This window comes from Falco cherrug, chromosome 6 (assembly GCF_023634085.1).
Source record: "Falco cherrug isolate bFalChe1 chromosome 6, bFalChe1.pri, whole genome shotgun sequence".
Lineage (NCBI taxonomy): Eukaryota > Metazoa > Chordata > Aves > Falconiformes > Falconidae > Falco > Falco cherrug.
In genome coordinates this window covers 15879052-15896235 of record NC_073702.1, presented here as the reverse complement: position 1 = coordinate 15896235, position 17184 = coordinate 15879052, and the positions used below count along the sequence as shown (strand labels likewise).

General features: G+C 37.9%; 1 protein-coding gene across 1 annotated transcript in view; it reads right to left on the bottom strand.

Moving 5' to 3' along the window:
- EYS (eyes shut homolog) overlaps positions 1–17184 on the bottom strand; it is an 873960-nt gene that overhangs the window by 154917 nt on the left and 701859 nt on the right. The window contains exon 38 of the mRNA XM_027809136.2: positions 16720–16873. Within this exon, the coding sequence (XP_027664937.2) occupies positions 16720–16873 (154 nt within the window). The remainder of the gene's footprint in view (positions 1–16719; positions 16874–17184) is intronic.

Below are 17184 nucleotides of genomic sequence, written 5' to 3'. Positions count from 1 at the left end.
CTGTACTCATGTCTCATTGTGAGCCTGTTCTATCTTACATATCTTCACCTTGTGTCTTCAGTAAACCCGCTTGTATTAATGTTGTTCTACATGGGAACTGAAGAAATTTACCACATTTACAAAGTGGTATGACAGGAGAGCTAGATTCACTACCTATATGAAATACAGTTAGGAATCTAGGGTAAGAAAGACTCTACAGAAAGATTATAGGGGTAAGGATTTGGTCTAAATAAATTCACTAGAACAAAGCAATATGTACTTCTGTTAAAAGTGAAGGAAGAACTCACAGTCTTAATAATAAACATCTTCCTTTTTCACTGGTTCTGAAAGAGTGTTTTTAATTTACCTCCGTGAAGGAAAGAAATGGTCAGATCATGCCTTGTCTTATGTCAGCCACCAACTGCTGTTTAGTTTTTGTATTTTTCACATTTGCCATTGAGCAAAACTTACACCTTCCACCAGAAGGCAGGCACGTATAATCCTGTTACTTTCCAGATGGGTGAACAAAAGAGGTTGCAGAAGATTGTTTCTGATAGTGCTGGGAACAAAACCCAGGGGCCACACCACCTATCAGATTTACATAAAATTTATTCAAATACAAGAGAAAAAGTATTTTCTGAAGGTGTTTTGAACAGCTGCTGAGTAATTTAGCAGCAACACAGCATGCTACAGTATAGCTCCCACATTCACATCTTTCACTACTAGTCCCCTAGGTGCTGGCAGCTCTGACAAGGCAATGTGAACTGTAGGGGGGACAGAAAGTTTTCTGTGACAACGTATAGATCCTTAGTTCCTGCTGTTCTCACTAAAACCCACCAGTTCAGTAGGAAGTCATATCTACTATAAATGCAAAAAGCTGACCAGCACTGCAAACTGTATAGAAGCTGTGGAAGAAAAACCACAGGGACACATATCCCAAGGCACAGACGTGAATTGTTGCTACATAAGCAGTGTTACCTCAAATCGGGAAATATACAGCAAATATGATATTGCAGTTGAGCAAAGCCTCCAGAAAATGCAGTTCATAGCCTGGAGAAGAATTTTATTTTAATGTACTCCAAACTTCTACATTACATGTCTGTTTAATTTGTCATTTCATACAAAAGCACAGGGGTTCCACAGAGTCAGAGAAGCTATTTGCAAACTATGTTACAACAGTTACTGTATCCTTAAATGCTCTGTAATGCAACAGATGTTTTTCATGCCTCCGGAAAGACAATAGCACCAGTAGTGCTAGACATTAATTACTTTTCTATGTTCACTATCTGCTAACACTTATAATGTGACAAGAATTCTACAACATATTCACTTTTCCCTTCTGTTGAATGACAGAAGAATAAAACCTTATCCAACACAAGGCAGCAGTAGCTATAATTTGCCCTACAGAGGTCCTAAATTTATTACCAAATTTTTCCCATACAACAACATATGCAAGGAATGTAGAAAAATCATTTTCTGTATCTCTTCACAATTCCTTCTGTGGGGGGTTGACCTTGGGCAGATTTCAGATGCCCACCCAGCTGCTCTTTCACTCTCCCTCCTCAACATGACAGTGGGGTGGGGAGTAAGATCTCAGAGCTCTTGGGCTGAGATAAAGACAGGGAGATCACTTACCAATTACCATCAAAGGCAAAACAGATTGGTGTGGGAAAATTATTTTATCGCCTATTTAACAGATTTAGGTGGTAAGTAACAAAGACAAAAATTACAACACCTTCTCCCTAATCCTCTTTCTTCTAGGGTCAACTCTGCTCCATTCCCAACCCCTGTATCTACCCACCCCAAGCAGCAGGAGGATGGGCAATGGGGGGTTGTGGTGAGCCCATAACAACTCGTCTCTGCTGCTCCTTCCCTCTCTCCCTTTCCCCTGCTTCAGTGTAGGCTTCCCACAGACCACAGTTCCTTCATGAAATACCACCTGTTGCAGCCCACAGGCTGCAGTGTGGGTACCTGCTCTGGCATGGTCTCTCACAGCCCGCCGGGGGTATCTCTGCTCCGGTGCCTGGAGCCCCTCCTCGCTCCTTCCCTGACCCTGGCGCTCACAGGACTGATTGTTTCTTACCCACCCCCCCGACTCACTCCTCACTTTGCCTGTTGGGCGTTTTGCCCTTTTTTACAGACATTTCCCTGAGCCCCCACCACCAGGGCCACGGGCCCAAGCCTACCCTGCAGGGCCAGCTGGAGCCGGCTGGAACCGGCTGTGCCCGGCCCAGGGCAGCCCCGGTTGCCCCTCACAGGGCCCTGCAGCCCCCGGGGCACCTGCACCCTGTGCACCTTCTTTCTATGAACTCTGCACGCACTTTGCTAAAAGATTAAGCTATTGATATACAGACTAAATTTATTAGATGAAAACCTAAGTATCTTATTGTACAACCTTGTCAGTACCAGTATGGTATGAAAGCAATGCTTTTGAAAACTAGCCCCAGGTGTTTTAAAATCTCTTTATTGGTTTTGAACGGCACGATGTAATAATAGCACAAATCTGCACACCTAACCTGTTTCTGGTGAAGGTCTCTGCCCTCTAGTTTCTGCTACATTTACCCACAGCTTAGACTTCCACCCATAATCAGCCTCCAGTGAAGTACAGTTTTATTTAATTCTGTATTTCCAGCCATGTCAAGGACAAGATCAAGCAATGGCCACAAACTGACAAAGCATCTTTGGATGGAGGTGATAACAAGATGTAACAGCAGCGTAAGTCCATAAAAAATAGATCAACAAAGCTAAAGAGAGTGGGACAAAAGGCAAGTGGCACACGGCAGTGAGCAAGCAGAGAAGAAAACTTCATGGACAGTTTATGGTCTAACAAATAAGCCAGGTCAATGTGTGCTTCAAAGAACCAGTAAAGGATAATAATGACAGACAAGGTGGTGGAGAGATGAATAAAGAAGCTTCTCCCACCTGACCTAACTACATTCCAGAATAGAAATTCATCACATAATTTATGTACTTCAGTCAAAGGGAGAGAAATACCTTCCTTCTTCATTTGTGTTCCTTAAATGAGTTTCTTTCAGACTTCCAGAAAGATGCAGCTTACATGTCTATCTCTCTAACCTGACTACTAAAGAGGACTATTTAACAAATACATGGGTAAATTTTACTCAATGCTCTCTTTAATCAAGTGAATCAATTTGCAGCACCAAATTTTCTTACTTCCAGTATGTAAAACTAGACCAAAAATGGCTAGTCTTGAAAGAACCAGCTGTCTGATATCCTGGTTTTTTTTCCTTCTCTGCATATATGCAAACTATATATTAGATATCTGCCTGAAATTTATATAGGAAACAAGAAGTTAGAAAAATAAAGTATAGCAATTAAAATAAAAAAAAATAAAATACAGAATAGCCACTGCTGTTTCTTCCTTCTTTCCCTCATCCCCCATGATAAAAAGTTTTTCAATGAACTCTATGAAACAGAGATCCCAAGTTATTATACATGTGGTCCTGTGATGATTTTGGGTTACAGGGTTGGACCGAGTATAGTACAAAATACTTAACTTGGTCTCAGTCATTTAATCTTTTGAACATCTTTCTGAGATAGACAAGTACTTACTTCCACTTTAGAGGTGTGCAAACTAAGTAACAGGCTAATATTAACCAAACTCTTTAAAACCACATAGGAAGTTTGCTGCTGATCTAGGAGCTGATCACCTAGACCAAAAAGAACTGCTCCCTTCTCCTCAGCAGAATGGAGAAAATCCAGCTAACCCTGCAGCAGTCAGGACCGCGTGGCTTCACTGCCTGCTTCCTTGTTTGGGGTGACCTGCCCTCTGATTCTTCTGCAATTACTGGTGCCCATGAGGTGTATCAGAGAGCGAAACTGGCTTGTCACAAGATACATTTTCTTCCCCTTCCCTTCACCATTCCTTTTTTTGGATGCTCATGCAAAGGCTAGCTGCCTACTGTTTATTAATTTGTACCAATTATCAGTATCTACAGAGTAAACAGCTCTTCCTATTGTTTTCAGTTAAAGCAAACCTGTAGAGAATTGCAAACTGTTACAAGCAGACTGAACCAGTTTTATTTCTATACTGATTTCCCACTTAGGCAACAAAAGGCTTGAGGAAGAGAATTTTAAAAATTGCTTTGCTTTCACAGATTTTCTCGTTTGTTTGTTTAGCTCTTCACAACTCACAAATAAAATAGTGTTACTATCATCTCACTTAGAAAGAAGACAACATAGCACCTTCATAAAATATTTGGCAATATACTCTATTGCTGTAGTTGCATGTACTGTGCCAAACTAACAGTCACCAGTTGTCTCAAAAGTCCTTTGTGTGAAGCACTGGGTGACCAGATAATGAGCCAATGAATTTTACAGAATTCTATATACTTTCAAAATAAATAAATACTGAAACTGTCAAAATATTGAACAACATTGAAAAAAATATTTGTAATATACTAATTATCTTGAATTTTAGCAGTTCATTATTCCCTCTGTAATTCAGTGACTACTTTTTCTTTCAAGTCAGATATGTGCATTGTTTCATGTAGAATACCTAGTGTCTCTTCAGTAGTACTGAAATCACTTTGTACTATCATGTTATATGAAAGAACTGTTCTCCCTTCCAAGCAGATCAGAAGGGGTTTGCATCCTGCTTCTTCCCTGGAACAGAGGGAACAGCCAAGTATTCTGAAACCTTTACTATCTGTTTCACACAGTCTTACTCATCCACAAGAAGACAAAAAAGCGAATCACATGAGGTCATGGAGCTATCTAGAGAAACTGCAGTGAGTAAGCAATCACATTAACAGTACTTGGAATACAATGCTTTATGCAGCACACAGTAAAAAAGGACTATAGCACACTTGAAAGGATCAGTATGCACCATTAAAGCAGAGTCTCCTTTAATACATGAAGGGAGAGCTTTAAAGAGCTTAGCAACATTTTGGAAATTTAGGTTAAATGCAGTTTAGAATTTCCATGATAAAAGAAACACTTACAAATGCTTTAGCTGTAACATAGTTGAAAGGCAAATCATAACATTTTCAAAGCACATGTATCCAGAAAATGGGAATTGGGTTATACAGACTATTAGAACTTTAATCTTGCTATTTTCTTTGCAGAAACACAGAGGTGCTTTGAAACTTGGAATTTTAAAGTTATAGCACAAAGCCAAATCTAAAAATAAAAGGTAATGAAATGTGCATTCATTACCATTTATAATGTACACCTTAATTCTGGTGAATTCGCAGCTTATTGTCTTTAGAAGACCCAGTAAACTGTGACATAAAGCTTCAGTAGAATCACGTAACTGCTATTAGCAACATCAGTCACTAAGAAAGTAATAAATAATTATTATGCTTTTCAATGGTGCATTGAAACTGTTTCTTTAATGTGATTATTAATCCTAGAGTTTTCTCTGGAAGATGAGATAGTCTGGTTATTCTTGATTCTGAAAATTTATGCCACTTTTGATAAGAGGGACTGCTAAACTGGAAGGTGTTAGAATGTTCTAAATTATACAATAGTTTACTCATGCTTTGTGAAGGTTATAGCATGAAAAACAACAAGCTGTTCACATATCTACTTACCAACATATTTGTAATATGCATAGCAATGAAATACTAAACATACCTTACAGATTACCATGGTAATTAAACATCTCATCCTGTTAAACATGTGAATATTCATGTAACAAAGTTTGTAAGTATCCTTCATTAGTCCTGTTCATTTTACCATTTCAATTCTACTAGGAATAACACAAAGAAAACATGTGTTGAACTACATGGTATTTCTTTAAAATCAATAATTGACAGCAATGAATTTCAGGGTATGAGGGATATTACTGAAATGTTTGACTTATCTGAGGAAAAAAGAACATAATAAAAATATTGGTCAAAACTGAGAATATCAACCTTCATTATTATTTTCAAGGATGCTCTTCTATTTTAGAGATGGAGAATGGTGGAAACGTAACAAAATTATTGTCCAGGAATGTAGCTTAACCACTGGAAAGACTGAAAAAAACTTCCATTCTACCACTAGGCTATACAGGTACTCTCACTGGGACAGGCAGTAGATAAAATACAAAGCTTGACTCGACTCATGTCAAAATGACCACTGACAAGACAGAAATGGCTTCAGAAGCACTTCTTTTTTTTGCTCACCATCACCAAATGTTTCTTTGTGTGTCTTGTACATTAGTAAATAGTTAAAGCTTCAATTCTTTGTGGTGAATGAATAATTGTTTTATGTAGTTATGAGACAGTTATGCCTGCAGGCAAACAAAATAACATTGCAAAATGAGAAACAAAAATATATCTCTATTTTCAATATGAATGTTGTTTAGGAAGTGGAACAATTTTATTGAAGTCAAAGTTCATCAGCTGTCACAGGCTTCAAGAAAGGAGTTCACAACAGTCTTTATTCACATTAAAATATGTATATATGTACACTAAAAATAAATCTATTCGTAGGGTACTACACTTGTGCAAGCAGAACCACAGATTGGTAGAATTTATTTCTTGTGCTGATCATCAAATGATATGTTGTTACACTAAAAGTCTCTAAACGAGACAGGATTTACCAGTCTTCTCTTCTTTTAGGATGAGTTCGTTCTTCCTACAACGGTAAATGCAATCCAAAATAAACTACTGCAAAAGTTACTGTGATTTTTGTGCATTACCCGATTTTGCTTTATTATGTCAACTTGAACATGCTTATGATTATAAATACCCTCTAGCAGCATTGGTAATACAAACGAAGCATGTTACATTCTTAAAACAGATAATAATATAGAATTATATATTCTATGATTCTTAAAACAAAACACAATATAGGTAAAAATAAAAACTATCCTTGTTGCTTATAGGGAATACAGTCACCTGTAGTATCTCCTATTCTATCAAGTAAAAGTTTAAATTCTGGTGGGTGATACATTGAGGAATAGATGCTAAATTATGCCCTCTTTTTTTCAGGACACTGAAGGGCATCAAGAATTTACTACATCAATTTCAAGCTCAAGTTCAGAGCACCGTTTTGAGTTAAAAGTCAGCGTTAGCCCCCAGACAGAATTTGATTTAACAGAATGACAGATTTGATAAAATTTGATTACATAAAATTACCAACAAAATCTAATTTTTTGAATTCTGTGTTCAACAGGAGATTAGAAGGTGCACTATACAAACAGGACTTAAGAAAAAGAAATTTAAAATTCAAATAACTTGGTCCCTGTTTACACTATTATTTTTTATGGTACTAAAGAAATTTATAAAATGTATTCCTTTTATAATTAAGGCTCACAACATCAGAACCTTGAACTTTCAAACAGATTTGTAGTTGCAGCAATTGCAACAGAAACAAGAGGTTATTAATGGGGAAAAATATTGTGAGAAAGAAATTTTCTTTTGCAAGCCCATTCTTTTATCTTTTGAGAATGTTCACCATTTAACACTGACCTCTATTTCAATGGATGTAGGTAATCTAAAGAAAGCTGCCAACTTTTACCTGAATGGCAAAAAGCCTAGTGAACAATAATAGCCTGAGTACTGTATGAATTTTCAATTTTTGCCATACATCCACACAGTTATACAGACCAAGTCCTTTAGACTAGATACCTAAATTGAAAGCAGGTAAGTTTAGATGGAGTGAATATGACTCGTTAGAATATTTCTTAAAAAACATAAATAATCAACAGCCTCATATTTTTTCAATACCTTTATCTTTGAAAAATGGTAAATACACTTTGCTTTCTTACGTTGCCCCTGTGGTTTCAGGTAGGTCATAGTATTCAATCTGTGACTCAAAGTCCAGTTCAGTATGATGAAGGGTGCCGATCACCCCAACTGTGAGGTCTGGATGCCTGCCACGTCAGGAAAGGCAGCTGACAGCACTGTACTATGCTAATGATTATTACTGAACTGTTGCTACAGTTCACATCTCAAAATTTATATTGATATGAATTTATCTGAAGAAGACTGAAGGAAATTCACACCTAGCAACAGAAGTGATTAAACCTTCTTTAATGCATTGTTTCCCACCAGTACCTTGCAGGTACTCAGATGACAACTAAAGCAGCTCCCTAACTTGCAAATAAGAAAACACAGCACATGTCACTTCTATAGTGACATAGCTCTTTTATCTGTGATACTATGAATGGGAAGATGAAAGTATTGTGGCTTCATACACTAGGAACTGGTCTGTGCTGAGCTAGTTTGGAATAAACCATCCAAAATCAGTTAATCAGTTTCATATGAGCATAAATCGACCCAGCTAGAAATTATAAAAATCAAAATAAAATCATAATTGCACTCTTAAAAATCACATTGTTCAAGGGAAAAGAAGAAAAAAATCATGGCCAAAGCACATGAAATTTCTGCTCTCCCCTTAGCACAGCTGCCATAAAAAGCTCAGTGAGTTACCTATGTTGAGGTTATTGGCATTAAAGAAAAGAAGGTGAAAGAAGAGAGTTCTTAAGTCAGTATGTACTGCACCGAACTAGTGAGACAGCAGTCTGCAAGCATTTGCCATAGAACTACTACTAGTGGATGAGAGAAAGGCTCTGGATATTCTTTACCTGGACTTTAGTACAGCCTTTGACACTGTTTCCCACAGCATTCTCCCAGAGAAACTGTCTGCTCATGGCTTGGACAAGTGTCCTCTTCACTGGGTAAAAAATTGGCTGGATGGCCAGCCTAAAGATTGTGTGAATGGAGTTGAACCCAGTTGGCATCTGGTCACAAGTGGTATTCCCTAGGGCGCAGTACTGGGGCCAGTTCTGGTTAATATCTTTATCAGCCTTCTGGATGAGGGGATTGAATGCACCCTCAGTAAGTCGGCAGATGCCCCCAAGTTGGGAGTGTTGATTTGCTTGAGGACAGGAAGGCTCTGCAGAAGGATCTGAAGAGGATGGACTGATGGGCCAAGGCCAGCTGTGTGAAATTCAACAAGATGTGCAGGGTCCTGCACCTGGATGACAACAACCCCATGCAACACCACAGGCTTGGGGAAGAGTGACTGACTTACTGGCTCAAGTGGCCGTAATGCCTTTGTGCTGCTCTTCAGGTGTTCTCCTGCTGACCCGTGTTCCCTCTCCACGCTCTTGGCATCTATTGTTGGCACTTGCATCAAACTGGTAGGTGCTGGTTGTTATATGAGGAGTAGATCATGCTGCCTTACTCAGCTCCAAAATCTCGTGATGTGATGGGTCCTTCCTCTTTGCAAGGGCACCCACCTCAGGCTGTGGGGGAAGTCTCTTCCTTCTGCTGGTCTTTGCCACCGCAAGCTTCCATTCTTCTGCATTATTGCCCCCTCTCCCTTCTGCATATGCTGGTGGGGGAGTTTTTGGCTGTTTAACGATGGACTGTGGGTTCACTGCAAACTGCACTTGGAACCAGCTAACTTCTTCTCAGCCTCCTTAATGTTACACAGCCTTCCCACCACCTCCTGCAGCTCAGCCACCTGCTGCAGGAGGTCCTTTACATGGGCGCAGCTTTTGCAGGCAGGTCTGCTGCCTGTCCCTGCCCCAGAAGAAAGGTCTGGGTGCTTCCTGCAGTCTGAAGTCTGCACTGCAGCCTCTTCCTTCAGCAGCTCCATCTGAGTGGAGTCATTGGCCACCCCTGGGGTAGATGGTGCAGACTCCCCAGCAGGAGCTGCAGCCTTTGCTCTCAGACAAGTGCCCATCATTCTGCCCTGAGGATCAGGTAGGATGAGTGCCCCTGACCTGTGCAGATAGATCACCACTGACTAGTACCCAGTTGCTGGGTTATGACTCTGGACTTGAGTCTTTCCATTTGGCCCGTGGAATGTCTCTTCTTCAAAGAGGTGCCCTCCCTGTGTGCCCTCCTGTGCCAACTGCTGCACAAACTGCCGTTCCATGCCCTGGCTGACGCACCATGCCCTGTCAGCCCATCCTGGTTGCAGCACCCCTGGTCACTAGTGCTCCCTAGGGCTGCCGTTTGTGGGAATTGCTGTTTGATCTTGCAGGGGTAGGGCCATGAAAGCTAAGGCTGACCTGTACTTGACTACAGCAAATGACATGCAGGGCAATAAGAAAGGATTCTACAAGAACATCAGTAGCAAAAGGAAGACTTAGGAAGATGTGGGCTCACTGCTGAATGGGGAAGGGATCTGCTGACAAAGAGGCTTGAAAAGGCTGAGATACTTAGGGCTTTCTTTATCTCAGTCTTTACTGGCAAGACTGCCCTTCAGGTCAAAGGAGGTAATTATTTTCCTTCTCTTCTGCACCAGTAAGACCACATCTGCAGTGCTGTATCTAGTTAGTTCTGGGGTCCTTGGTACAACAAAGTTATGAATGTACAGGAGTGAGTTCAGCAAAAGGCCACGAAGATGAGCAGGGGACTGGAGCCTCTTTCAGATATTCAAAACCTGACTGCACATGGTCCTACCTGCTCTATGTGACCCTGCTTGATCAGGAGTCACAGCAGTCTTGATAGGATCTCAAGAGGTCCATGCCAACCTAACAATCATGTGATTTTGTGTTTCTGTGTTCTTGAGATATTCCTGTAGGTCAGTTAATTTAAGACCTAGTCTAAGCCAGAGCATGAAGGGTACAGGAATTCAAACATCTGCTCTTCAAGTCGGTACCTAATGAGCTTCAATAGTCATAGCAGCTGGTTTATCGGCTTTGACAGATGACTGATGAAATACTGAATACTGTTGCCCAATGTAAGCAAAAGAATTGTTTTAGAAAGTTGACATGTGAACATTCTGTTCAAACAAGCAAAAAAATTGAAATTGAAACAAAACCAAAAAGTAATCTTTTCTATACTCTTCTTGAGAATTCATTCTCTTTTCTGAATTATTTCAGCTAGCAGGCCACACAGAAAAAAATAACTGATTGATTCTAATTTTCCATCAAATGGCCAATTTTAATTGCATATACAAGAATTTATATGCATTAGTTTGATGTAATGCATGTATTATGGGACTATTTTTGAGAGTGAGTAACAGATGTAGTGATTTACTTTAGCAGCTGGATTGGTGGAACTTGGATTAAAGTTTTCAGAGAACAAACATTATACAAGCATGCATGGCACATGCCCTCCTACCTTATTGTGGCAAATGCAATGATTATTTTATGAAACAGATATACATCACAAAGCGAACTGAGTGTAAAAAGTACTGGTTTTACAAGGCCTCATAAACTGTCATCACCTGCAGATAATTCCAGTGGAAAATCATCTCTGTGAAAGTAATTTTTAGGTTTTGTCCCACTAAGGCTTATACTGAGTTATCATGATTTGCAATTTCTGTAGAAATTGCAGCAAATATAAATGTCTATAGTTGTGTATACAGTCCTAAAAGCAGCTCCACATTTAAGTCAACTTTTATTACATCTACTTAATGTCCTAGAGCATATCCACTTTCATGCAACACAACATCCACATAGGTCTGATTCATGTATGTGCAGACTTAAAAATTAAAATATACAGTATGCAAGATATTCCATTTCAAAATCACATTTACATGTTTTTTATATCAATTTATATATACATATGATAGAATAACAATTCTTATATCTCTCCCAGACTGCTTTCACTTTAATCTTCAAAGAATTTTTGAAAAGAGGCATGTGATAAGTTGATGGTGTTATTGCATCAAGTTGTCTCAAGTTATCTACCAAAACACCTTTCTATTTCTCATTCATCACATAATTGATCATGTTGGAACTCAGTATTGCAAGTATGAAGATTAGAAGCATTTGAAGATAGCAGAATGCCCTCCACACATCATGAATATAGGCTACATGATATACCTGTTCACATACAAAGCCACTGACATTTACAGAAATGCTCAGATGTGTCCAGTGCATCAGACAAAAAATTCCTGTATTCCTACGTAACTGGTAATGTTGGAAACAATATTAAAACATCAGAAAACTAGTGATTTTTTGTTTTACTGATTTAACGTAATGTTCAGTAATACTTGTGCACTATGCAGAGCACCTATACATATGAATAAAATCATGACTTAAAAGAATGCACAAATATGAAAACATACATATCTCTGGAATGATGAAATAAGTAAATCCCATGACTGAAAATGAGTCAACAGATTGTATGGATGATGATTTACATATTCTTTTTAAAAAAATCAGAACGCACATGCAATAAAAAACTTTGCAAGATCAGTTCAAACAACTGTCGCTTCTGTTGAAAAGGATCAAGTGGAAGTGTAGGTAAAAACAGGGACACTGATAATATAATCATGCAGTTTGACTCAGTGCATTACACCTTGCCAAAGTTTCCATGTGGAGGTACAAAAACATGCTGAGGACTTCCACAGTTCAGGTGGTGCCATCTGTTTTTGAAGCATGAAGACCAAATAATAATAAACTTCAGCAGCTTCTCTATCACTGCATGCTCTAGGCTAGAGCTGGCAAAACAACATTGACTGAATAATTTATTTAACAAATAAACCCTTTTATGGACAGCTAAAGGTGTCCTTCTCAGCCATGAGTAAATGCTTACATCCATACAACTAATTAACGTGTGACAGAAAACTGGAAACAGCTACATTCAGTATGTTCACTTGAAAGATACATGAAATATTAATGCACATAATACAATGATAAAGCTCTGTGGGGATAGGCAGTATGCTCATTAAATTCCAGAACAAAATTCTGACAATTCTGCAGGTAAATAAGATGGAAATGAGTGACACTATCCTATACAGGCAAGATTTTAATGAATGCTCACCTAGAATCTTCCAAAAAGAAAATCTAGTGTCCTCCATCACTGTCTAGAAGAGATAATCTAAATTTTTTAAGTAAATATAATCTACAGAATTATCATTTGGAGAAGAAAAGAGTAAGATGTCTAAAAAAAATATCAGTATTCCTACTCTAAAAGCTAAAATCCACTCCACTATCAAGAAAAATCATAATCCTGGTGTCTTGATTATCTCAGTCTCTTGCTTGTTAAAGTTGCTTTCCTTCTGAATTGAAGAAACACCACCTGGCCCCAGTCACAGTCACATCACTTTAACCACAAATAACGTACAGCAAATTCTGCATCACGCAAATGCATTTCAGAACCCACACATGGAATTAAATGTGTTTGAATTAATGTGCTTTGAATAACTTTAAAGAACAAATCCATAAAACCAATCTAAACTACATCTCAAGTATGTGCTCAAAGCTTTAACTGAAATGATCAATACAATCTCAGTTGTGAAATCAAAAAAAAGCCCAGACAAATGCACTTTTCAAAACCTGCCATCAAATCGTTCTAAAATAAACAGAAACGGAAACAATGAATAAAACTACATTGAAACAGGTCTCTAGTCTCTTTAAGCAAGGCAAAAAAAGTAAGCAATCAGAGTTTTATTGTTTTTCTCTATAAAGCTGTCATTTCACAAGGACCATAAAGACAAGGAACATTTAAAACTCATTTAATCTTTATCAGGTTTGAAAGAAATGGCCATATCTAAGGAAACTAATCATATAGTTAAGAGAAAGTAATAGCTGTAATCTATGGGGATATCTTAGCTTCCTGTACATGGTGGATTTAGAAAGAAGTTTGAGAAGGTGAAAATCTGCTTCTATAGATGTTATTGGTTACATTAATTACACTGTTTATCCACTGGAGCCATAGTTGCATCCATAACTGGAACATCCATCAAATATGATCTTATAGATTTATTCAAAGTCAAATTAAACAGAAGTATTGTCCCTCAATTGCAGTGTTTTCAAACAGTAACAAAAATTATTATTTATTCCAGTCTGTGTCTCTTTTCCTGCATTACAGGAAAAAAACCACCTCATTAATTTTGCAGGTAAAACATACAGATAGAGTTATCTATCTTCAACAGCCACTAAGAGAACACAAATCAACAGTTTTGTCATGGATTCATATTTTATAGCCTATTATACAAGATCCTGGGGGGCCACAAATGCCTTGTCAAGTTTGCTTTTTTCTTTGGCAGAGGTTAAGGATGATTGCTGAAGGATTACAATTTTATTGCTGCTTGGTGAAGGATATACTGCTCTCTCTACATTTTAGAGGGACTCACAAGAATAATCACTAGTCATTTTGAAGGCCAAGCCCATAAACTCAGATGCATGTAAATCCCCACCAGTCCCAGTCTACAATCACACCTAGCAAGTTATCACACCTATGCCAGTTTTAAAGATAGCAGTATAAATTCCAGTAAACTAAGGTAATATGTTAATTGAACTGACATTACTTTTCAGTGTAACAACATGGAAAATGAAGCCATAAATATACAGGTGTTAATTTTAAGGTAAAAAAGGGGGAAATACAACTATTTGTCAGTGTGAACTTGAACTCTGTAACTAGTATTAATCTTTTCAATGCTATGTAGCTGCATTTGTTAAGATGTTATTAGGCTTTCAAATCTGTACAGCATTTTAATGTCTTAATCTTATGAAGTAGAGACAGTGCTACCACAGCTAATACAGTTCAGACAATTAGCTGAACAATGTCTCACACAAGAGTAGTCTCTGAGATTTAAAATGAGAATTGTTTGTTAGTATTGTGCTCTATATTTCTATCAAGTATCCTCTAAGACAAAAAAATGTTCTTTATCTGCTGACTCATATGGAGAGAAAGGGGTAGAATTTTCTTTGTAAATTTTATATACACTTACAATTTGTACAAAAATCCTAAAATAGATTAATACACTGTCAGCTAAGAAGTAATTCAGTTTTAATGTAAGCTATGTGACTTTGCTTCATTAATACTACACATTAATACTAATATAGAACAAAAGGGAAAAAATCTGTTTAAAATGGAACATAAGACCAATGTACAGACCTGTGGCTGAGAAGAAATGTAAGATGGAAATGACACAGTTTCTTAAATGGTAGACCCTTCCATATATTGAAAAAAAGTTTTATATTTATATTCTACCAAGTTTGTTTCTAAAAAAATATGGTAAGGCTTATGGGTGAGCATAAAATCTAACCAAAAAACCCCCTAAAGAATCTCTTCTCCACATATCAATTTATCTATACCGAGATCGTCAAACCTCCTGACATAGGCAGCATTTTAGAATTTCAAAACATTTACACTATATAGAAAGAGCTCAGAAAACAAATACCAAAATCTTCAGATGATGCTGTTATTTTCCTTTTTTGGTAGTAAGAAGGTAATTTTGAGAACTCTGATGTGCATGTTTCAGGGTAACTTTTGCAGTCTCCTTCATATACCATCCTCTAACAGCAGAAATGGTCCTAGCTACAACTACCTTTAATTTAATAATCTGTGCAGTAAGTTCCCTCACATAACAAATGCTTACAGTTCAGGTGCAGAAATTAGCTCTGATAATTTAACTATGTATTAAATAGTATCTTAATCACAGTAACTTGAAATTCTATATGGGCATCAGAATTATTTCTAAAATATTTTTTTAAAGCAAAATTTAAATACTTTAGCATTATTTTAATGTTACTAATATAACATCCTGGTTTCAGCTGGGATAGAGTTAATTTTCTTCTTAGTACCTAGTGCGGTTCTGCATTTTGACTTTGGTGTGAGAACAATGTTGACAGCACATGTTTTAAAACCAGGCTGGTTTTAGTTGGTGCTGGGTGATGTTTATACTAAGTCAAGGACTTTTCAGTTTCTCAGGCCCTGCCAGCAGGAAAGGGCTGGAGGGGCACGGGAAACTGGGAGGGGACACAGCCAGGACAGATGACCCAAACGAGTCAAAGAGGTATTCCATACCATATGACATCATGCTGAGTATATAAAATGGGGGAATAAGAAGGAAGTGGGGGAGGGGATGATATTCAGCATTATGGTGTTTGTCTTTCCAAGTAACCATTACGCGTGCTGGAGCCCTGCTCTGCTGGGGCTGGCTGAACACCTGCCTGCCCATGGGAAGTGGTGAATGAATTCCTTGTTTTGCTTTCCTTGAGTGCGTGGCTTTTGCTTTCCCCATATAACTGTCTTTATCTCAACCCAGGAGTTTTCTTTTATCTTCTGATCCTCTCTCCCATCCCACTGGGGGGGGGGAGTGAGTGAGTGGCTGCGTGGCCTTTGTTGCTGGCCGGCACAACATCTACATTATTTCATTCTTACCTGTTTCCTAATTCACACATATGATATCCGATGAGTGGAAAACAGTTAATCCATTACCAAGACATAATACTAATACCTTTTCCAAAATTATAAGTTAACCATTCTGTGAAGTATTTTTTGCACCAAATGAAAAATGACAGCACTGGTCAGCCACCATTGTATACTGCTGACAGTACAGTTGCATGTGTAGATATGACAGATTATAGAATCATAGAATCACAAAATCATTTAGGTTGGAAAAGACCTTAAAGATCATGGAGTCCAACCTGAATTTTGTTGTTAGCGAGATGTTAGCATGCCCATTTAAAATTTTGCATCTTAAACAATAAATTAGTTCTATATTTAGCACTAGAATTCTGATGACAAATCGATTTATTCATTGTGTAAACTAATAAGCATAAATTATGAGCTATCCATTTGTAACCTCCAACATTATGCTTTAATTTTTTCAGTTCTCAAACCAATTTCATCTGTATCTGTAAGTGTCTGGAGTCTGAATGATTACTAAGTTCTCCAAAGGACTGAAATAATCTCTGTGAAAAAATGTATTTTCAATCAAGGACATTGTATGAAAAAGATTTCCAAATGTGCATACAATTTTGCTTTCCAATACAACTTTTTTTTGTACTGCAAAAAAAAGTGAAGTCACACTTCACAGCTCAATATATACAACTTAAACTCTTAGTGTAACACAGTGGTAAGTTCTTACCTTATTGTGATAGGGATGAGAATACCCTTGCTAATGGATTGATTGATGGATATAGTCAGAATGTTCTGAGAGTTTCCACAGCTGAATCGAACTGTTGGTCTTCCCTCCACAAGATACAAGTGAAGAAACTGTTCTCCAAAATTCCTTTCACCAGCTTTGAAAACAAAAAAGGATACAGTCATGCTTCTGAAAGTGTAGGACCTTGCAAAAATATTCCACACTACTGGAGTGCCATCACCAGTCATAAAGTCTATGCTGAGGATTCTTCTATCCATACACAGGACTCTGCTTGAGTGACTGGAAGAATAAAATTAAATTCTCTATCAACCGCTGATAACAGGCCAAAGTAAAATAACTGAAAGACAAAATTTTACTTTTATATCACTGCAGTTGCATAAACCTTACAGAGATCTTTACACTGAAGACGAACTTTTCTCTGTAACCAGCAGTATCATTAAGGTGACA